Genomic DNA, 24,382 nt, shown 5'->3' on the forward strand with positions numbered 1-24,382 from the left:
CCTAGTGGCTCAGAGATAAAGAATTCGCCTGCCAGGGCAGGAGATGCACGTTCGATCTCTGGGTTGAGAAGATCCCCTGGAGAAGGAAATGGCAACCCACTCCAGTATTCTTGCCTGGGAAATCCCATCGACAGACGAGGCTGGTGGGCTACAGTCCATGGGGGTCACAAAACAATCAGACCTGACTTAGCAACTAAACACCAACAATCTGTCACCTAACTCTATCAGTTATTCCTTTTAAATGTCTCCAGCCTGTCCACTTGTTTCCATCTCCATGTCGGTACCCTTATCCATGTCTGTATCCCTTCTCACTTGATCTAGTTCTACAGGCTCCTGTTTGTTCTCCTTCTTCTAACATTGTTCCCACCAAACACAGTCTAAGTGATTTAGCTAAGCTGATCTTTCAAAAATGTGAATGTGTTCACGCTGCTCTCCTATGTAATAGCCGAATGTCCTTTAATTTTCCTTTGGAATAAATTAATTCTTCTTTGAGTGACTTCCAAACTCCCTACCTGAGGCCCCTGCATCTTTCTCCATCCTCATCATTGCCTCTTCTTGTCTCACGCAGTGTTCAGACCCACTGAACTCTTCTTGGTTTCCTGCATTTGCTGAATCCAGACTTTGGTATGTGCACTTCCATCCATTTGGGGCTGTCATCTTAGTCACCTTTCTCCCTAATCTGTTTACCTCCTTCTTCCATGATTCTTCCGCTAGAAAAGGTCCCTCATTTCAAACCAGGCTAGTTCTTCCTGCCTTCTGCATCCCCAGAGTAGACTGTCCAGTGTGTCTTAACAGTCTCCGTGTTTCAGTGTGCATCCTTCTTTGTGCATCAGTTCCCTGGTTGCTCCTAAGATTGATAAGCACTGATGCGCCAGTAGTCTTCTGCCCTGCGTCGTCACCATCAGTCACCTCAGCACCTGACACGTGAGAGATGCGCAGCAACCTTGTTGAATGAATAGAAAAAAAAAAGTCTACCTTCTGTGTCTCAACATTTGGAAATTTGTCTGGCAAAAATTCATTTATTACAGTATTTATATGAGAATACCTACTAAAGTTACTGTAATAGTTGAATATGTGTATAGAGGAACTAAAAAGCCTCTTGATGAAAGTGAAAGAGGAGAGTGAAAAAGTTGGCTTAAAGCTCAACATTCAGAAAACAAAGATCATGGCATCTGGTCCCATCACTTCATGGCAAATAGATAGGGAAACAGTGGAAACAGTGTCAGACTTTATTTTTGGGGGCTCCAAAATCACTGCAGATGGTGACACCAGCCATGAAATTAAAAGATGCTTACTCCTTGGAAGGAAAGTTATGATCAACCTAGATAGCATATTCAAAAGCAGAGACATTACTTTGTCAACAAAGGTCCATCCAGTCAAGGCCATGGTTTTTCCAGTGGTCATGTATGGATGTGAGAGTTGGACTGTGAAGAAAGCTGAGCACCGAGGAATTGATGTGTTTGAACTGTGCTGTTGGAGAAGACTCTTGAGAGTCCCTTGGACTGCAAGGAGATCCAACCAGTCCATTCTAAAGGAGATCAGTGCTGGGTGTTCTTTGGAAGGACTGATGCTAAAGCTGAAACTCCAGTACTTTGGCCACCTCATGCGAAGAGTTGACTCATTGGAAAAGACTCTGATGCTGGGAGGGACTGGGGGCAGGAGGAGAAGGGGACGACCGAGGATGAGATGGCTGGATGGCATCACCGACTCGATGGATGTGAGTTTGAGTGAACTCCGGGAGTTGGTGATGGACAGGGGAGCCTGGCGTGCTGCAATTCATGGGGTCGCAAAGAGTCGGACATGACTGAGTGACTGAACTGAACTGAACTGAATATATATAAATGTAACAAACAGTATTTTTGGAAAAGAATAATGTCACATAAAAGTACAAATGTATGTAAAAATGTCATCAATGAGTGGATTGGAGAAGTATATAAAGAAAAAAAATAGAAAAATAAAAATGCATATTTGGGGTGAAGAGTAAAAACAGATTAAAACGAAGGGACAAGGACAGTGAGGAGCAGCACCAAGAGAAAGAGATGTCAGAGGCAGAGTCAGCCTGTGATGTGGGAGTCAGGGAAAGAGGAGGGGAGGAGGTGTAAGTGAAAATTTCTGTACAAGCCATGACTTAGGAGCAGAGCTCCAAGGGCTTAGAAGTGCTCCTGTGTGATGTATTCTTCAAAGAGTGTTCCGAGAGGCCAAGAAGCGATGACTGAAAGTCACCAAGCATTGATAGGATGGGTAAGGCCACCCAAGGTCAGGGTAGAGGTGGTTGAATAGATACCCCAGACCCAGGAGCAGCAGTGGAAGGTGATCAGTGTTCAAGGAGAACTTCAAGCAGCTCCCAACAGGGCGTGGACCAGTTACAGAAGGTGCAGGTCACAGGACCTTGGGCTGCAGGATGTCAGGAGTCTGAAATTAGAGCTCCCAGTCCTGATGCACTTGAGTCTAAACACACTTTGACAGGGAGTGCACTCAGTTCACGTCACAACCTTATTCTCTGCACTTACTTGACCTGACCCTTTGGGGAACTGCAGGGAGGAAAGAATTCTATTAACAGAATGGGTCCAACTGATTATACCTGTATGATATAGTTGAAATACACTGATGAAATCGACAATATCATGGGGCAAAGAAATAAATGTGTTCTTCTGCTGGAAGATAATAGCGTCATTTTGTCACAACCTTGGAAAGACCTCAAAAGACAAACAATCCTTTACGCTATCAGAAAAAAAAGACCTCAGACAACTATTTGTAAACTCATTAGATAGTTTTGAAGGAGGCCTTCTAACATATTACTGATTTATATAGTGATTTCTCATTAGCTTTTGCAAATAAAATCTTATTTAATCTTCATAAAAAATGTAAAACTTGAGTGGCATACCTGTTGCTATCCCTGTTTCATAAATGAGGAAAATGATGCACATAAGTAGTGAAGAGATTTTTCAGGTTTACAGTTTTTTTAAGTTTCTGACCACCACCTGTTACTTTCTAGATTCCACGGATATTGGAAGCAATTCTACTTTGGGAAAACACGGTGGGAAAAGAAGTAAGACTATATAAGAATTTACTCGATTTTCATGTTACAAATGAACAATTTTTAAATTTATTTTAATTGGAGGTTAATTACTTTACAATATTGTATTGGTTTTGCCATACATCATCATGAAGTTTATTATATTTTCTATACCTTTAATAAGAAAAAGATTAATGCCTTTTAAAGTAATTATTTTTCAAAATGCTCATATCTTCATGTGAATATCTTGCTTTTTATTCTTACTTTAAAATGTTTCTTGTAAATATTAACATATACATTTCCACAATTTTTCTATGCATGTGTTAACACCTTTTGTAATACAGTTTTATTTATCTAAATAGAGTAATTCTATACATACTCTCTCTCTTAAAAATTATATCATCCCTAGAAAATTAAAATACATAACATTTTAAGTTGAACTACAAAAAACCTTTTTTAAAGGATGCTTTAACATGCACTCTTTCCATTTTTAGTGTGGTTGAGTATTTTCCATTTGTTATTGGTCATTTTTTTTCCTTCTTCATAGAATGCTTTGTCATGGAATGCTCGGTCAGTGTTTCCTGTTATGATCTTTTTCTTTTTCTTACTATACTGCATAACTATAGAGATCTTTGTATCAGATACATGCACACTAAATCTTGGTCCTCTATGTTCCTAATATTTTGTCCCATTTGTTGTTTTTCTTTTAGGTTTGTTAACGGAATATTTTGTCTTAAAGAAGTTATAAAGTTTTAGGAGGTCAAATTTGTTAGCCCTTTTCTCTCTAGTTCTTTGGTCTCCTATCATATTTATAATAGCCATTTCTAGATTTTTAAAAATATTGCTCTGTATTTGATTCTAGAATATTTGAAGTACCTGATAATTTTTATTATTTTCATAAAAATAAAGTTTTGCCATGAGTTTTGCCTATTTGTATATAGGCACTTTGATCACACAGCACCTTTACTTGTCTGAATATTAGTTTTTCTTTTATGAAAACATTGCAGGAGAAAAGGGAGAGCTCAGAAGTAGCAACAGACTGATGCTAGGGGTGAATTTTAGAATTCGCTCAAGAAGATGCCCTCCCCATCTCCTTCCCAAGTTCTTTGGAAACTCTAATTAAAAATACATTGATTTTGCAGAATGATTTAGGGAGAACAGAGACATACCCATTTGTTTATGTCTTATTTAATGTTCTTCCACTAAGAATTTTCTTAACACTTAAAAAAAATTTATATACTGTACACATTTGTTTCCATCTATAAATATCTTTTTCCCATTACAAAAGAGCTGGGATAAATTTAAATGAGATAAGACTCTTGAAATCTTTTTAAGTAGGAAATCTATGGTCATTTTATTGCCTATTTGCATATGAGGAAATCAGAATGCCAGGTATCTTTTTCTGATTTAATATAAAATCTTAGGAGCATCTATATAATAGTTTAAGGATCTACCTGCCACTTAAAATATTAGGGCCAGGCCTCCAAATGATCAAGACAACCAATCAGAATAAAGTTTCTTAAGAAATTTGTAATAAGTGGCAATACTTTCTAATGAGGAGAATATTACAAGACCCTTCCAAATAACTCTTTCAAGGCAAATTTATATCACAGAGAACAGAACAAATTGGTAATGGTTACAAACAGACATGTCTTACCTTCTTATGAAAATTCTCAATACTGTCAAGGCAATTCTTGTTTTGAATTTATTTATTTATTTTAATTGGAGGATAATTACTTTACAATATTATGATGTTTTTGGCATACATCAATATGAATTGGCCATAGATATACATATGTCCCCTCCATTCATATGCTTTATGTGGGACATCTCCCCCATGAATTCTTTGTGTTAGTTTTATGGTAGAGAATTCTGTCTCTCCTTCTAAAGCTATGGGTTGAGAGGGCTTCCCCTTGTTCTCTTTGTGTAATTCTTTGTTAGGTACAAAGACTTACATTTAAAAAATCTGGTCTCTGGAATTTGACTAGTTAGCCCTATACAAAACACAGACCCATAGAGTTGGATTTTGTTGGCAGAAATAGAGAAAGTATTTGGAAAGAATCTTACCTAAAAACAGTAAAATATGATAAATATAGATTTTTCTACTACAGTCTCCAATCTTGTTGCTAAATCTGAACTAGTTTGAGATCCTTTATCTTTTTTCTGTTCAGATTTCCTTTCTTGTCTTCACCTAAAGATATAACGTAAATGATTTGTTCAGTGATTTAAGCGAGGATATTTACAACATCCTTTTTAAGACTATCTCTCTCATATAGTATTAATAAGTGTTTACTACTTATAGGTTAATTATTATTCCCAGCATTGTCGAAATATTTTCTGTAATGTTCTTTGATCTCCAAATACTGAGGACCCTTCTTTATACACCTTCTACTTATCAGACCTCATCCTTATGGGCCTCGTCCCATTTCCAGACCTCTCAACTTACCCATTTCACACTCTCAACCTTTCTACAACTTCTCCTTCCTGAAAAATCAGACCACATCTCTACTAATGGCTGCTGAAACTCAGTCTTTCCTCATGGTACTCATTTTGGGTGAAGATATGTAAACAGACTTCAAAAGTGAGCATTATTACTGGTGTTGTGTGGGAATTTAGCATAATTGAAGGAAAAGCCAGATTTGGGGTGTCCCTGAAAACAAAAGTATAGAAGGCTTCCAAGATTTTGAAAGACTTTGGCCAAGCTTGCACTCATGCTAAAGACCGAGTTGCTGTTGGCTGTAGATAAAATTCCCATAGCTCATCCTATAGAACATGGCAGGATAATTTATAATGATTCCCTACTTCCACAGAATAAAGAAGTGAACTCAGAGCTTCCCTTTTGAAAAAAATTCTGAGTTTCACTCAGAGGCAAAGAGTCAAGCATCTCATTTGCAACATAGCCCAGGGTCTGGTCACAATAGAGGTTCCCAGTGACAAATATACATATTGACACAGCCTCACAATCTAGCAACCTTGGGTGCTAAATGTAAGGTGGGAACCTCCATATTTTTCCACCATGATGAAACCAAGAAGGACTAATTCCACAAGATTAAGCCAATGACATACCCCAAATACTTGGAGTGATTTATGCCTCCAACTATACTTGGCCCAGGTTGAAAGTAGTAGCACCATGTGGCAGGTGAGAAGAAACTCTGCATTAGAAATAGTTAAGCTTCTGTATATTGATGCATCTAAGAATGTGTTGGAAGAGTAATTTAAATGACTCATTCTATCAGTCTGTGAAAAGTTTAATCCAAGTATATGATTGTATACTTAAATCTGGGGGGAAAATGTTGAAATAAAGGGAGGGATAAGGAAATGTTAGGAAACTACAAATTAGAAGGTTGGTCAGTTTTCATTATTGGTTCTTTGTCATGTACAGTGATGTAATCAGTGTTGTTGGCTAAGGAAGATTCTCTGTAGATCTCATTGCAATGGTAAGGATGCCTCTATACCACATGCTCCCAAGAAGACTATACATATTGACCATAGATGAGCAGCTCTGCTGACCTCATGGGTGAGGCAGGAGTAGGCAGCAGGCGTGGGGAGCATTGAGGATGAGGAGGCAGACCTCCTCCCAGGAGCCTGGGCTTTAGACCTGAAGGGATCTCTTTCTAGCAAGCTCGTTTCTCCAGTCAAGAGGATGAAGCTGGTTGGCCTATCAGAGGGAGGTCTGATCATGGTCTTTCTGACTGGGAGGTTGTTGGTTGCTTCTTGCTTCCTAACACCTGGTGGGTCTTGGCATCACTGTGATCAGGTGAGTAAGCTGGGAGAATGTGATGCATTCTCTTGTCTGCTAAAGTATCATGATCTCCTACTTGCTTATAGCTCCTTCCTGGTCATTCATTGGTAATGTTGATCAGAGAGTTGACAGTTGTGGTACTGTTGGTGGTGATGGTCCCTTAATGGCTTCCTGTATCTACATGTTGGAGTGTAGCTGAAATAGCATCCCTAGATATTTCGTCCAGTCTGGTAGCTATAAATTCTATCCATATGTTAATGACCACCAATTTTATTTCACCTCCTTTGGTCCCTCTATTGAACTGCCAAGTCATAAGTTCAACTTCTGACTCCAAACTTCCACTTGGAGTCTCAGATTTGACACATGAAACCCATTTCTTTATTTCACTCCCAAACCTGTCATCCACCACCTTTCTCTCACTAAATGGCATTATTTCTACTCAGTTTGCTTGAGTCAAAAGTATAAAATAATGTGCTTGATTCCTCTTTTTTTCCCTAGTTCCTCCACATCCATTCACAAAAATGTTTCAAAACTATATATATATTTTTGAAAAAAAGAACCAAATATAGATAAGTATAACATCTGAAATCAAAAACAATGAAAAAATTGGGTGGACTCTGAAAATACATTGTGTGTGTGTGCATGTGTATACAAATACAGCCAGTTCTCATTATTCATGGTATAGAGGTTATATGAAGTCATCCCAAACCCAAAGTAGCTAATAGCAAAAGTTTGCTTCCAAAAGAAATAGAGGGTTTGGTTCCTGTGAGCCTCTGGTCCTATTTTTGTAAACCAATAAACATAGATCTTTGTTTCATGAGTGTTTCTGTTTAAAGACACTTAATTTATTATACACGTTGACTCATTAATGTTGAACTCACATCCAACGGCGTTATAACTCATGCCTGATTGGAGCTTGTCTAACACACGTGTTTTCTCCATAAGACACGTCACAGTCTTAAGAACACTAGACAGCACTTCAGCACTAGGCTTGAGGCCATTTTAAGCAGCATAATTACCAACAAAAAGCACAAAAATGAGAACAACATGGAATTAAGTAGATGGCAAAAGGATGCTTGTTTACAAAATGAGCTGAAACAAGGAGGCAGAGCTTTGTCTTATTCAGCCTCTGCTGGGAACACATGTGTCTGGCAACACAAATTTTTCACTGCTCTGCACACCACCATGAATGACCATGGAAACGCCATGAGAACTGACTTGGGAGTTTCAAATAAATTTTAGAGAGTGGGTGACTTCTCAAATTTGGAATATGTGAGTAATGAAGATTGGCTGTATATATACATATTTTCATTCTTTCTAGATTAGTTTTTTAAATTAAATAATACATAGGTTCTCACAGGCAATATTTTATTATTGTTGCTTGCCAGACAGCCTGCAATTTGGATTTATATTTACTCTCTGACCCAAGAGTTGTTTAACAGAGGGTGGGAGAAAATGTACATTCTCTATTTCCATTTTCTAGGTGTGAAGTTGAATGTATATCAGCAATATCAACCTTGTTAAAATGTATTATTTGGGTCTTTCATACCCTTCTCATTCTGTCCACTTGATCATTTGTGGACTGAGGGTAATAAAAAATAAGATTGTCTACTAGTAGAGTGTTTTTACCTCTTATGATATTTCCTGTAATTTCTATTTGCTTAAAATATTTTGTCCTGGATTATACTTTTTTTGATAATCATATCAGGATTCCCTGGTTTCTTTTCGTTGATGTATGCCGAAATTACCTTTGCCTGTACATTGATTTTCAGTGTTTAAAAATGTGTTTTTATTTGAGTCTTTTGTATATGGTTAAAAGGTGGGATTTACTTTGTAATTTAATTACAAAATACATTATTTAAATAAGTGAGTTAAGTCCATGTCCTTTTATTGTTAGGACCAAAATGTTTGAACTCGTTTCTGTCATGTTAATTTGTACTGATGACTCATCTTGTTCTAGTGTCTTGGATATTAAAAATGTCAACACCCTGCATTCTGTCTTCAATGCATTTATGTGCATGTGTATACCTGTGATACTTAGGAAGGTTTGCATTTTGGTTGCAGTGGTTAAAGCTGGGCATAGGATTGCTTAGCTGAGACTAACCCTCCCAACTGGTCTTGCAGTTAGCCCTGCCACATTTCTCCTGAGTAGGAGAAACATGAGCCACTTCTTTCCTTTAAAAGAAATGAATGGTTGAGTTCTTGTTCATTTCCCATATTTCCTTTGGTTGGGAGTATATACTTTTATTTACAAAGGTTTATTCTTTTGTTGTAGTAATTACTCTCAGAAGTACCTTTATATGGCACCTTTGATCCTCTCTGAAGACAGATCCTGTTAATTTCCCACCCGGTAGATTTGCAAAATTAGCATGTATCCTGTATTTCTCTGTCCAGTCTCTTTCCTCTCCCACCCAATTTAGGCCACACGTTCCCTTTATTTTTTACCTCTCATATATAAAAAGTGCTTTATATTTATCCTTTATTTATCCAAATAATACCTCTTGACTCCCAACAGTAAAACAGACAATGACCTTGCTCTACCACTCGTATTTCTGCCTTCCTCTGCAATTTTTTTGGTGTTACATTATATCTATATTTTCAGGACATATACACTTATCACTCTGGTCTTTCACCTCATTTGCATTTTTATTTTAATCTTCTTGCCAAAATGTCTCAGTCCTGTCTTGGTTTGCTAAAGTGGACCCTCTATCAGTTTTCTCAATAAGTACTCATAGGACCAATATTTCCAAAATATCCCTATTCAAAAGTACTTGCTTTTATTATTTATACCTGAAAATAATTTGCTTGTTCTTTACTTCTAGAACTGTCTTGTAGGATTTTCCCAAAACCTTCTGTGGCATTCAGTGTTGCTATAGAAAATTCTACAGCCAAAGAGATTCGTCTCCCTTGAAAATGACTTGGTCTTTGGGGCCAGGCTGCCCATTCAATTCTTTATCTTTAAAGTCCAGTAAGTTTGCTGGAATATATTTCAGGGTTGACTGGAATCTATTTTCTCTGCTACAGAGTGAAAATACATGTACTTACGCAAAGTATACTTGATTTTTTAAAATAATTTCGGAAAATGTTTTCTTGAACTTACCTTCAGTTATGTCTTCTCTTACTTTGGTTCTCTTCCTCAAGAACGCTAAGGATTTGTTCACTGCTTTCTGTTGATAGGGATATCACCCACATTTTTCTTCTAATGGAAAGACCCAGACTATCCTGCTCACATCCCATTGGCCCACACTTGGTCACATGGCCAGAGCTAAGTGCAAGGGGAGGCTACAGGCAGCCAAGCGTCCTACGAAAGAAAAGAGAGAATATTTATGGGTGACAAACAGCAATCTGCTTACTTGTTCTCCACGTTTTCCTCCCAAGTCCCTGATTTCCTCAAAGAGGCAAAGTCAGACTCTTTGTTGGTTCAAGCCTGGCCTTGTTGTCTCCTGAGGCAATTGGGCAATAAAAGGAGCTGGAATGTGGAGGCAACCCAGAGCTTTGCGGCCAGAGACAAGTTAGCGTTGAGTGGAAAATAAGGGAGAAAGTGTTAGAAAAGTCTGTTGTAACTGATGAACACAGCTCTCAATGGAATGAGGAGAAGCAGACAAGAGAGAATTTAATCAATTAACCAGAAGCCAGACTCTTGGTATCACATCAGATCTATGCCCAATATACACACAATTACGTAAACCAAACTCAGAGCACACACCACACTGTTGGTGCCATAGAGACAGGTGACACCCCATTCTCTGAACTGAGTTCTGTGATTTTCATTTCTACCTCGTTCCTTGTATTCTCTTCTTTATCTCTCTTCTTTTTCCTGCTCCCTTCCCATTCTACTAATATTTTTCTTCTCTACTTTATTTCTTTTGGTCATTCTTTAAAATCATATCATATAAAACACTGCTGCTGGGTTTACCTGGCGCTGTAGAGATGACAAGATTTTTCTTCTGGAGCTGAAAACATATTTGGATATACATTTCTTTCATTTGGAAGAAATCCTTTCAATTTCTTCTGATTATTTCTAATACTAGATACATATTTGAATATATTATTATTATTATTATTATATATTAAATATATTTTAAACTATAGTAGTAGTATTAGTCACTCAGTCATGTCTCTTTGTGATCCCATGGACTGTAGCCTGCCATGCTCCTCTGTCCATGGAATTCTCCAGGCAAGAAAACTGGAGTGGGTTGTGCACACTTCAGTAGCTGCAGCTTGTGGGCTCAGAAGCTTCAGTTCCCAGGCTCGAGAGCACAGGCTCAGTAGTTTCGATGCATGGCTTAGTGACTCCACAGCATGTGGGATCTTCTTCCCCAACCAGGGATCAAACCCATGCATTGGCAGGCCTATTCTCAGCCACTGCACCACCAGGGAAGCATCCCATACTTATCTTTATCATCTTGTTTATTTCCCAGGTTATACTTACCTGGTCTAAGAATTTTGTCCTCTGAGTTTTTGTGAAATCTCACTGCCATATTTGATTTAATAGTTGGAATGAGAAGTCTAAGCACAGAACACATTTTTTTCCTTCTCTTACTTCCTTCCTTATCAAACCTGTTCTCTTAAATAGTTCTTTCTATGCCACAGGATGAAGTCTTAAATAAGCCCCAGAGTTGTGTTAATCCTTTTCAGCAGCAGTGATATTCTCACTCAACATTAAAAAGACTGAGCTGATATAGTATTAAAACTTTAAAATAGGTAGGGGGGAAACTGGGTAAGACCAGCCTCCTCGACCATCTACACATCCTCTCTAATGCCGTTCAGTATCTACTGCTTTTGGCTGATTCAAGTTGGGGAGGAAGGAGAGAAGAAAGTAGTCAAGAGCAGAAATGGCCCTCTAACAATAAACCTTTCACTTCTCCCAGAAATGGCAGAGGCATGAGTCACATCTGTGGGTTCTTCAGAGATCCTCCCCCTTCAGGGAGAATTTCTCAACTGAAGTTCCTCTGATGCAGGAAATCCAACTGATGGGTTACCACTTCCTTCTTAGTCTCCCAGCTTCCAGGAGGTCCACACCCCTCCTAGGGTCACCTCTTTCATCCAAAACGTCTCCTGGACACAGTATCTCTCAAGAATTAACTGAACCTCTCCCTTCCCAGGGAAGGTTCATGCCTCTTCATGGTCTTCCGACTTTCTAGGCCCCTCTCTAGACTTTCCAGGTTTGAGTCTTTAAACACCGCTGCCTCCCTTAAGCCCTTGGAGACACAGATTAATTATCTTGGAAGCTTCCTCACTTGCCTTGAGGGGAGGGGAGCACTGAACTTCTATAGCAAGTCTCTGGCACCAACAGATAGTCTATTTGAATAGGAAACCCAAGAACAACCACTCTACTTTCTGTGGTATATTGAGAGAGAAACTTCACAAAGAATACTTATTACCTGGACTTAAACCGCAAAGCTCCCAGTAAGGAGAACTCTTAAGCTAAATCAGACTACTTATGTATCTTTAATTTATTTGGCCTAGCAGGTTTGCCTGGTGGCTCAGACGGTAAAGCATTTGCCTACAATGCGGGAAACCCAGGTTCAGTCCCTGGGTCAGGAAGATCTCCTGGAGAAGGAACTGGCAACCCACTCCAGTACTCTTGCCCGGAAAATCCCATGGATGGAGGAACCTGGTAGGCCTCAGTCCATGGGGTCACAAAGAGTCGGACACGACTGAGCGACTTCACTTCACAACAGGTTTGAAGGAAGGTGAATCAAGCAGTGCCAGAGAAAAACAGGAAGAGAAAATATTTTTCGTTCGCCTAAGAACCTACGGTTAAATAGGCCCAAACTGTAGTCCAGTGCAAGAAAGAGAAAGGAACAAAGGAAGGAAGAGAGAAAAGGGGAAAGAATGAAGGGGAGAAATGCAAACAAAGAATAAAAGAAGGAAGGAAGGAGAGGTGCACATTCCATGGCCCTGCCTTGGGAATCAACATGTTTGAACACAGCCTTCAAGAAATTCACCTGCACAAGTACCCTCATCTTTCCTCTCACAACCTCTTATATCTGAAAGCCTATTCACCTGAGATAGGGTTTCAATCAACCTTTTTTGATATCTCTCACCCTAAGATTTTCTGTGACTTGAAATTATATTTCTACAAATTCTACTTTGGCAATTTCTCTTGGTTAATTCTTTAGATCTTTTTTTGTCCAAACCCATGTGAACAAGCTCTTTTGTCTCTTTCATATTTTCACCCCAAAAGCCTTCATTCAGGGTTAAGATGATGGCCAATGTATTATTTGTGTAGGTCACCATCACATATCCCTGCTGCTGCTAAGTCGCTTCAGTTGTGTCCGACTCTCTGAGACCCCAGAGACAGCAGCCCACTAGGCGCCCCCATCCCTGGGATTCTGCAGGCAAGAACACTGGAGTGGGTTGCCATTTCCTTCTCCAGTGAATGAAAGTGAAAAGTGAAAGGGAAGTCGCTCAGTCGTGTCCGACTCTTAGCAACCCAATGAACTGCAGCCCACCAGGCTCCTCCGTCCATGGGATTCTCCAGGCAAGAGTACTGGAGTTGGGTGCCATCACCTTCTCCGTCACATATCCCTAGATAATCCAAATTCTTGCATTATTGCATTGATTCTGCCTCTCAAGCAAAGGAAACCTGGATTGCTAAACTTAATTTTTTTAATTTCAGGATGCTTCAGTTTCTTTATAGATAATGGGGATAGTAAAACTCCCTAAGATAAATTAGTAAATGTAAGGGTCTTAATTTGTGTCTAGCATATAATGAGCACGTAACAACTGTTCAGTTCGTCGCTCAGTCGCGTCCAACTCTTTGCGACCCCATGGACTGCAGCACAGCAGGCTTCCCTGTCCATCACCAACTCTCGGAGTTTGATCAAACTCATGTCCATTGAGTCAGTGATGCCATCCAACCATCTCATCCTCTGTTGTCCCCTTCTCCTCCTGCCTTCAGTCTTTCCCAGCATCAGGGTCTTTTCCAATTAGTCAGCTCTTCGCATCAGGTGGCCAAAGTATGGGAGTTTCAGCTTCAGCATCAGTCCTTCCAATGAATATTCAGGACTGATTTCCTTTAGGATTGAGTGGTTTGAACTCCTTGCTGTCCAAGGGACTCTAAAGAGTCTTCTCCAACACCACAGTTCAAAAGTATCAATTCTCTGGGACTCAGCTTTTTTTTCTAGTCCAACTCTCACATATATACATGACTACTGGAAAAACCATAGCTTTGACTAGAGGGACCTTTGCTGGCAAAATAATGTCTCTACTTTTTAATATGCCATCTGGGTTGGTCATAGCTTTTCTTCCAAGGAGCAAGCATCTTTTAATTTCATGGCTGCAGTCACCATCTGCAGTGAGTTTGGAGCCCAAAAAAATAAAGTCTCTCACTGTTTCCATTGTTTCCCCATCTATTTGCCATGAAGTAATGGGACTGGGTGCCATGATTTTAGTTTTTTGAATGTGGAGTTTTAAGCCGGCTTTTTTACTCTCCTTCATTTTCAGCTTTCATTATTATCATTCTCAAAGTGTTCCTTTAGATACAAGAAATAAAACTTGCCTGAAGTTCTTTTAAATGTAGACATAAATGTATTTGGATTAGTGTGAGAGTAAACAACATGAAATCTAGGAACTCAGGTTAACCATCAAAGGCTTGGTAAGTGCAAGGCTCTGGAGCATTTATTTTTCTTTATGCAGTAGGATCTTGACAATTTACAGTAAAATGGAATTTTTTAAAAGTATTATTACATGCAGTGCAACTTTTCAGCAGCATCTGTTTTATATTTTTCTATTTTCTCAGAAAGAGGGGAAAGACATAGAATTGAGATTCTGAGTAACAGAGCCTCAAAGAGGCAAACCAAGAGGAAATAAATATATAAATAATGTTTAATAACTAAACATCTAAATTCATATGTTTTATTCTACACTTTTATTAATAGACTTATTTCTCTAATTACTTTCTATAGCTACTAACCATTGAGAAATATACCAGATTTAGTCAACTTCTAAAACATGACAGGGAGACAAAGATGATACTTCAAACAAGTAGCATAGTGGTGGAATCTACAACCAGAACCCAAGGCCCAAGGGCTTCTGCAGTGCTGAACTGATAACTTTTGAGGCTGGGAATAGTTGTAGCTATAAAACACTGTGTAACTCACGAGTGATGACACTGTCCCACCCCACGTCCCACCCCCATGAGGCGGTCCTGTTGACTTGGTTCTGTCACATTGCCTCTTCTGCCTGAGTTTATTCCTCTGTAAGGTGAAATAATAATAAAGAGACTAACTGGCCAGCAAGGCCCACCTCAGCTTCATATATGAGCTGTTTTCTCCTGGAACCAGCATTACCAAATTAGGACTCTAGGATTCTAGCCGTGGGAACTGAATGATGGGCACAGAACTTAAGCTAGAAAGCATCGCTGACTTCAACGTTCAGATACTGCTGAATGATGGCACATGGACATGCCTGATCTTTTCGGATGCAATCAGCAATTGAATCAGATACTACATTTTTCTGAAATATCTAAGTCAACATTTTGTGCTATCTCTAACCCTACCTACAACTTTAGGAACTTAGGCATCAATTTTACATTGAAGGCAAAAAGAGAAGGGGGCAGCAGAGGATGAGATGGTTAGATAATATCAATGATTCAATGGACATGATTTTGAGCAAACTCTGGGAGATAGTGGAGGACAGAGGAGCCTGGCATGCTACAGTCCATGAGGTCACAAAGTCAGACACGACCTAGTGATGGAAAAACAGCAACAAAAACAAAAATCAATTTTATAAGCTTCCCTTCTTTGGGCCATTGAACTAGTTTGTTCGTTTTTTTGTCAGTCCTTGCTCATTTTTGCCACCATTTTTTATCAAAAAGCTTTCAAGTTTAGTTTTGTGGCAGTTATCTGACCTACAGAATTGAGCATAAAGTTTTCCTTGAGACCTAATATTACTGCCTTTAATCGCTGCCTCTTTATAAAAGTAAATCTTCAGTGCTTTTATTTAATTTATATTTTTAGCTGTGCACATCACTTTTCTCATCTGTAAGATGAGGATAGTATCAGTTCTTATTTGATAAATTTGCTCTAAGGATAAAGTAAATCAATAGAGACAGGTTCTAAGGATCGTTCCTGGCGCACAATAAAGACTTGACAGATGTCCAGCTTCATTACTCTGCTCACGTTGCTGCTTTGTTACTTGGGAAATGTGTAAGACATGGTTTCAATTTTATTTGGAATGACTGGGAAATGTTGGTAAAAGAAATACAGGATATATCTCGCATCATCTTTGTAACTAAGTCTAGACCACGGTTCCCCAAACTAAGGTCCACAGGGCAAAGTCAATCCATGAACTGTTTCATTAATGAATTTTTAGTGGAACACAGCCAGAGCCACATCTTACCATTTATGAATTGTCTATGGATGCCTTCACAATAAAACAGTAGAGCTGAGTAATCACAAAAGAAATTGTGGTCCATAGCACCTTAAATATTTTCTTCTCTGGCCCTTTACAGAAAAAACCCCTAACTCCTTATCAAGGTATTTGACATTTTTCTTGATGTACTAGACAGACTCCTGAAAAGTGACATTTGAATGGTATTTTTGCAAAACACTATTTGCAACATAATGTTGTAAAAAGACACATTTATGTTATTTTTCTACTTTCTCCCAGGGATAGAAACAGTCTGCACTGAGTCTTTGAAAAGAGGCAGAAAAAGAGGTAAAAAATAAATGATTAATGCATTTTTAACTAAAATAATGCAAATTTCTATTTTATAATTCATGTTTTTAGTGATCAATCAATTTTCTTAATTAATTTATAGAGCCAGTAACAAATGTTAGGATAGTTCCTGCTCCTGCTCAGTTTCAACAACATGACAGGCAACCGCTTCATTGATTAGTCAATTGATCTGTGAGAGACCCCCAGGCCTCCTGAGCAGGTCTCCCCTCACCATAGTGATAACTTTTGAGGAAGGAAATATGAAGAAATGTATCTAAAGAGTATGACTCACATAGTATTTAGCTCATTCATCTCTTGCCTACATAGAGAGCCATAGGCTAGCCACCAAAGGGGACTCTGAGTGGCAACGGGACCTGTTACCAAAGAAATTCCTAAAATTTCTTTGATTGTATAACTTTGGCTTGTCACTCATTTTTTTGGCCTCAATTTCCTCCTCTGTAAATCGGTGGGTGCCAGGTGAATTTGAATGGCCTCCTACACCCACCCAACTCTAATAGAACTGACTCTGGAAGGACTGTCCACAGCCTACCCTCCCCATCAAGAGAGAAGCCCCAACATCGGTCTTTAATGGATTCCCTTCAATACTGGCCAGAAGGGCAAGAGAAAATGTTCCCACTACTGACATTCTTTCTAAGATTTTCAGCACCTGCTTCAGAGGAATCAGACCTCAGCACCCTCACCCAAGGGAATACAGAGGCCCTCTCCCTGAGCAATTTGTGGTTTCTTTTAGAGCAAGTTACATTCTAGCCACAGAGAAAGCTCACATGAAAGAAGAGAAGCAAAGCAGAAAGTAAGGCGGGAAGGTGGAACTGACCCGCTGGGGGCCCATTGCAATCCTGCTTTGTTGCCCCAGTTGAGCCCTCAAACAGGGAGAAAAAATGAAAAATTGAGGCTTTTTCTCCATCTGTATAACTTCAAAGCAATGATATGACTATAAATCTTCCTTCAAAACAGCAGGAAGAAAATGATCGTGCAATAGGTAGCTGGGGCTGGCAAGCTTGGGAATTCAGATCCTGCTTCAAGAGGTGTGTATTTAGGATTTCAGAGGATTGGGATATAAAGTGACATTAGGTTTATGGACCTAACCTGCCATAAAAGAAAGACCTAGATACGTATCTAATTCATGGGAGAAATCCTCCCATTACATTTTAAGTTATAAAGAAGGATCTCAAGATGGGGGAGGAGAGACCATTTTAGAGCAAGATGGAATGAAAAAAACGCATGCTTCCTTGCAGGTCCAAGAGTTCCCAGAGATACAAATATGGATTTTCAACGTGATCAGCTTCCCGTGACTTGTGGTGAGGCGGAGGGAATTTTATATAAGGAGAAAATGAAAAAAGGTGGGCTTCACGATATTCTACACTTTTCAGTTAGAAAACTCCCATGTGAATGATGTATTGTACAGGTTGTGGACCCTTGTTGGGGGGAGGGACATGTTTCTAAGACTGTCCCCAGGTCTGGTGGTTCTCTAGGAAGACTGAAAGGACTCAGCATATTGTTGAACTCGTGGCTGTTATTTATTCTATTGAAAAGGCACACCAAAAAAATCAGCAAGGGGAAGAAGCACATGGTACAGATGTCAGTTTTCAAAGTCCTCTCCCAGAGGGGTCACCGTGACGCACTTAATTCTCCAGCAATGATGTGCAGTGTTGTCTGCCAGGGAAGCTGCCCTGAGCCTGAGAGTCCAGGGCTTTTACCAGGGGTTAGTTACGTAAGTACCCTCTGGCTAGCACATGCCAAAATTCCAAACTCTTGGAAGGAAAGCAGGCATTCCACACACACTATATCGTTCACACCAACAGTTCAGGCACAGTGAGCCACTCTTAAGTCTGGGAATAGTGAGACCCCCTTCCCAAGACCACGTTCCCAGATGCCAGCCAAGGGCCATCTGGGAACCAGACTTTCTGAAGAAAGCAGGCTCAATTCTTCTCTGTTGGCTCTTTTCCACATAGCATCCTAGAGAAGCTGGGGGAAAGACAACATTTCCACACTTAATAAATTAATGAACATTAGCTAAACAGGCCATCTCCTCTCCTGCCATGGAAAGTGCCCACGGGTTCCCATCTGCACCCAATACAAGGGCAAGTGCTTCAATAACAGGATGGAAGATGTACACATTTGAGAAACCCAACAACAGCCTTCACAGTCGATTCCCTGTAATGTCTGTCTGGCCTTTGGCTCACTGAAAAAGAGCACAGCCTTTAGGCTCAGAAGACCTGGATTTGAGTTTCAGCTGTACCAAGAGTGTCTATTTTGTGTGGGTCAATGTAGTATCTCTCATACTGAACTTAGTCTTCACCCAAATGGGAATAACAATAAAACTTGCCTCACCATATTATGAGAAAAAAGCAAGATGATAGATGTAAAAGCTTGCAAATTATAATTGTTATAGTACAGATGCTCAACTTGCTCATCTATCCTAACTGATTCCCTCCTCCCAAAATATAGTTCATTCAATACCAACAAGTATTGGGTTGGGCAAAAAGTTTGTTCAGGTTTTCCATATCTTACAGAAAACTCCAAATGAGCTTTTTGGCCAATCCAATATAAATGGGTTTTTTGCTTTTGCGTGTATGTTAGTTGCTCAGTCATCTCCGACTCTTTGCCACCCTATGGACTGATAGCCTGACAGGTTCCACTGTCTGTGGGATTCATCAGGCAAGGTAGGTAAACCATTCCCTTCTCCACAGAATCTTCCTGATCCCGGGATCAGACCTAGGTCTCCCTCATTGCAGGCAGATTCTTTACCGTCTGAACCACCAGGGAAGTCCATATATAAATGTTTGCCTAATGACTATATCAGATCAGTTCAGTCACTCAGTTGCATCCGACTCTTTGTGACCCCATGGACTGCAGCACGCCAGGCCTCCCTGTCCATCACCAACTCCCAGAGTTCACTCAGACTCACGTCCATTGAGTCAGTGATACCATCCAACCATCTCATCCTCTGTTGTCCCCTTCTCCTCCCCTCTTCAATCTTTCCCAGTATCAGGGTCTTTTCCAATGAGTCAGTTCTTAATATCAGGTGGCAATAGCACATATATAATATAACTTTTCCCACTTTATAGCATTTTCTAATTTCTTTTAACATAAAATAGCTTGAATTCAAAATATGAGAAATAGTTGCTTGCCGTGAGCTGAAATGATCAATTTTGTACAAAAGAAGGCAGATGTAGCTGTGGTGACCCCCATGTGACCTGACTTGCCCCCTCAGAAGCTCAGCCTGGTTCTATCTCAGGTCTCAGAGAAGGGAAGAGAAAGAATCTTCCCTACTCATCTTTAGATTCATTCATTTTTTTTCTCTTTTGAACATAATACTTTTTTATGTAAATGTGGGTAGTAACTGGGGGCTTCCCAGGTGGCACTGGTGGTAAAGAACCTGCCTGCCAATGCAGGAGACATAGAGATGAGGGTTCAATTCCTGAGTCGGAAAGATCCCCTGGAGGAGGGAATGGCAACCCACTCCAGTATTCTTGCCTGGAGAATCCCATGGACAGGGGAGCTTGGCAGGCTACAGTCCATAGGTCCCAAAGAGTCGGACACGACTGAAGTGAGTTAGAACTTGCTCCTGGGTAGTAATTACTGTCCTTCTCATTGCATGAAGGTCAAAGTATGCACACTGGACAGGAAGTTGGCTCCTACCCTTGCCTTTCAGACTGCTCTGGGTCCCCAAGAGGGGACTCTGCTCTCCTGTTGCCGATTCTGAACCCAAAACGGGTGGCCCAGATTCATGTGGTGGGAGGTCAAGTCTTGGGGTTCTCACAGGCCGGTGTATGCCCTGGCAAGAAAGGGAGCTCACCTTGTCTTGGTCTCACAGGCTCCTCAGAAAAGTGTATAAAGGATAAAAATGGAAAGTGGTTCACCCTCAAGGAGTTTGAAGATGAAGGAGGCCACAAAGCCTCCAAGAACTGGAAGCAGAGTGTGCGCTGCGGGGGATGGTCCCTGAAAAACTTGATTCAGGTATTCTAGCATCAGAGCGCTGCAATCAAGCGTTTTGTGCCATGGGTCACTGGTTTCAAGCTTTAGCAGGGCACTTCCAGAAAATCACCATGCCTAGGTCACAATGCATATATTACCCCTAATAGTTCATGTGAGTGCTATCTTCGCTGGTTTTCATTACAACTCAATTCTCTAAGTGTGTAAACTTTTACACTTAAATTTTTAAATTTTTTATTCAATTTTTAAAAGTTACTTTCCACTTCCAATTATTACAAAATATTGGCTATATTCCCCGCATTGTACAATACATCCTTGAGGCTGTCTTATACCCACTAGTTGTATCTCCCACTTGCCTACTTCTGTGTTGTTCCTCTCCCCACTTCACTGTTAACCACTGGTTTGTTCTCTATATCTCTGAGTCTGCTTTTTTTATGTTATATTTACAATGTTTTATATATATATATATATATATTTAGATTCCACATGTAAGTGATGCCATGCTTACATTTGTCTTTCTCTGTCTGACATTCGCTTACTTAGCATAATGCCCTTCAAGTCCATGTATGTGGCTGCAAATGGCAAAATTTTGTTCTTTTCTATGGCTGAGTAGTATTCAAACTCTTACAATTTTGGAGGTAGAACAGTAAAAATTGTGACCTTGGCGCTGCCACTAATAATTGCCATTGTATAATTTGGTCACAGGAAAGTGACGGGGGAAGATCTTAGGCTTTGTCGGGGGAATGTTTAAAATAACAATAATAGAACTGTGTATCTGAAAATAATGCATCAGAATGAGTGTTTTCTAGATAGATTTATGAAGTTCATTCTTGAAAAAGGATATTTAAATAAAATATCTCTTTGATCCTCATATCAGCCCCTGATGTGAACAAAACAGGCCAGATCTCTGTTACAGATGAACTTGTGCCTCCTGGCTCTGTACCACATGCCCCAGATGGTCCTTCCTTGTGCCAGTCTACTGATGAGAAGATAGTTATTGAATACGTCTAAATCCACAGGGACTGTAAAGTGTGGCCCCCAGCCCCTAACCAGGAAGACAACTACTCATTTATAAGCACAGGACGGCACAGCTCATGGGTAGGATAATGAGATTCGCTGGCAGGAAGAGACACAGTAGCTCAGGGGAGGGAAGGTCGTTTCTGTCTTTGAAGTTGAGGCCAGTTTCACGGAACAGTTTGCACTGAGCTAGGTCTTAAAAGAAGACTAGTTCCAACAAGCAGAAAGGTAGGACTGAGAAATTCTGCACAGAAAGGATGGTATGATTTGTCAAGAAGTTGTGGGTGCTAAGGCTTCCTAATGAACAGGGCTGAATGTAGAGGCCCAAGGCAGAAGACTGAGCCTTTCATTTAATCATGGGGCAGTTGTGAGGGGTTTGGGTTCGGGACTGACTGACTAAGTTGAAAGAGTGTTGTAGAGGTAAGAATCTGACCAGGGAATGCAAGATAGATTACAGGGTGGGGAACTGTAACCCACGGAGATGTCAAATGACCTCCATCACCTTTCCGCCTGATCAATCCCACTCACCCTGCAAGGCCCAGCTCAAACAGCACACTCTGCTGGAGTCCTTGGAAATTCCCTGAGCTTGCTTCCTGTTGCAGCTGTAACAATTTCCCACAAGCTTAGTGCCTTAAGACAGCGTAAATCTATTATCACACAGTTCTGCCGACCAGAAGCATGAGATCAGTTTCATAGGACTCAAGTCAAGGTTCAGCAGGGCTGGTTCCTCCTGGAGCCTTCCAGGGAGAATCTGCCCCTTGCTTTTTTCAGCTTTTGGAAGCAGCCTTCATTCCTTGGCTTGCGGCCCCTTCCTCACACCACTCCAGCTCTTGTTCTGCCATCACATCTCCCACTACTGACTCTGGTCCTCCTCTCCCCTCTACTAGGGGCCAAAGTCCCTTTTACTGTATAACTTAGCACATTCATGGGTCTGGGGATTGGGATGTGAACATCTTGGAGGGGATGGGGAACAACAGACATTATTTAGCCTACTATAGTTATACATCTCTAGCTCCTGAAATATTCTGAAAGCACAGTTAAAACTTTATCACTTACCAATTCTGTGCCAGCTTTTTCCCACTTGTCTCCCCAAAGAGAGTGTGTGTCCAAGGCCACTGATAAGGCCTGCCACCTGTCAATCACTCACTAGGTATGTACCAATGGAGTAGCTATAGTACTCGAGGTATAAATACATAATTTAGAGGGATACTGGGGGCTGGAACGGAAGTGGTTGTAAAGGAAATTCTGGCAAGACTTTATGAGGAGAGCAAGAGTGAGGATGCAGTTTCTAAAGCTGACTTTAAATCTGAGGCTGGGTGACAGAGAGCAGTGCGTTACAGACTTGAGGAGGGAGGTTATTTCCCATGAAGATCCCTCGAACTTGTGTTGAGAGTGGCACATGAGTGAAAGGCAGTTGGAATTACTGAGCTCACAAAGTAGAAACAAGGACCCATCGCAGCATGAATCTCATTTTTCTTTCAGAAAGGGTTCCTACCAAACCCACCAAGAAAAAGGAAAAAGGTAACTATTATCTTCTGTCTCATCTACCATATTGTTGATTTTCCATCTCTCTGGCTTTATTTCATAGTTTCTAAATTAACCAATTATGATGAAGCTTGACTTTATAGTATGGAGTTTTTGCTAGTTGCAAACATTTCTGTGTGTGAAGCTGGGACTTCTTTGAGTTTTAAAATATTTGAGATAGAGGGTGGAGATAATCCTTAAAAATAGATAACAAGGCAGAACTGACCTTCTACGTTTGTTTTAGAAAAATAGATGAGTAAGTCCCCTATATATGAGCGTTAAATTTGCAAGCTTTCAAAGATGCAAACGTGCGATCGCGTGTTCAAGCACATAAGTTAGTTTGCGTGTCTGGCTTGCATTGTCGTGTATGTGAATCCTCCGCAGCTGATTGTGCCTTTGTGTGCTTTACAGTACAGTGCAGTATAAAGCACAGTAGTACATTATCTTTATTTCAAGTCCAGGATGTCTGGAAGTAACTGTAAAAGCAGCAGTGATGTAGCTGGTATGGCTAAGAAACTCCAGGAATTGGAGGCCCAGAGGAAGGATGAAGAGAGACAAGAGGAAGTAGCTGCAGAACTGAAGAGATTCACGAGGCAGGACGTGGCAAGGGGATTTTGTTTATCTGAAGAGGCAGCCTTAGTGTCTGAGGCACAGGACTCGGACGTAGAACGGAACATGAAGGTTGTTGCAGCTGTTCAGAGTGCAGTCCGGTGCTACCGTGTCATCCATGATGGGAAAAACAGAGCCTCTACCCAGACATCACTGGATCATTTTTTAAAGCGAGTAGACAGAGTTGAATCCAGCAAAGAACTGGAACCTGTGTCATCAATGTCAGGCGTGAGCGAAATTGCAGCCTGCCCTCCGTCTCCTATTGCCGACGATCCTTCAGCTCTGCCGTCTTCCACCTCCTGTCCCTCCTCCAGTCGGTAACCCTCCTTGCCTGTTCACGCGATGCCAGCTGTTGTACTGTACTCCTGCACTTCTCAAGGTACTCTAACTGTACATTAAAAATGTTTTCTTCACTCTTTGTGTTTGTTTGCTTTTTCTGTATTATTTGTGTGAAAAGTAACAAGTTTATTACAGTACAGTACCATAGAGTTGATTGTGTTAGCTGGGTACCTAGGCTAACTTTGTTGGACTAACCAACAAATTGGACTTCCAGTATGCTCTCAGAGTGGAGCTCATTAGGAGGTAGGCGAGTTTCTGTACTGTCTTTCCTAAAAAATTGTTTATTGGAGTACAGTCGACTTGAAGTTTGTATTAGTTTCAGGTATACAGCAAAGTGAGTCAGTTATGTATATACATATATCCACTCTTTTTTTTTTAAATTCTTTTCCCATATAAGCCACTGCAGTGGGCACACTGTCTTAAAATTAGACATAAAAGATGGAGCTAGAGGTGGGAAAGCATGATTTGGGAAGGCACAAAAAAAGTGTGTTTAAGGATGGTTGCTTTTGCAA

At 40.3% G+C, this 24,382-nt stretch overlaps 1 protein-coding gene across 3 annotated transcripts in view; it reads left to right on the forward strand.

The window, feature by feature from the left end:
* The window catches only part of LOC138077044 (nuclear autoantigen Sp-100-like), an 80,549-nt gene extending 56,665 nt beyond the window's left edge, over positions 1 to 23,884 (forward strand). Inside the window, exons 13-18 of one of the 3 annotated variants that reach the window (XM_068969421.1) lie at positions 2,996 to 3,049; positions 16,377 to 16,424; positions 17,681 to 17,785; positions 20,263 to 20,405; positions 22,881 to 22,919; positions 23,379 to 23,884. In XM_068969421.1, coding sequence (XP_068825522.1) covers positions 2,996 to 3,049; positions 16,377 to 16,424; positions 17,681 to 17,785; positions 20,263 to 20,405; positions 22,881 to 22,919; positions 23,379 to 23,852 — 863 coding nt within the window. In that variant the 3' untranslated portion in view covers positions 23,853 to 23,884. The remainder of the gene's footprint in view (positions 1 to 2,995; positions 3,050 to 16,376; positions 16,425 to 17,680; positions 17,786 to 20,262; positions 20,406 to 22,880; positions 22,920 to 23,378) is intronic. The other 2 variants (XM_068969423.1, XM_068969422.1) reach the window with 2 other exon arrangements.
* Positions 23,885 to 24,382: the final 498 nt, after the last annotated feature.

Source organism: Capricornis sumatraensis, chromosome 3 (genome assembly GCF_032405125.1).
Source record: "Capricornis sumatraensis isolate serow.1 chromosome 3, serow.2, whole genome shotgun sequence".
NCBI classification, from domain to species: domain Eukaryota; kingdom Metazoa; phylum Chordata; class Mammalia; order Artiodactyla; family Bovidae; genus Capricornis; species Capricornis sumatraensis.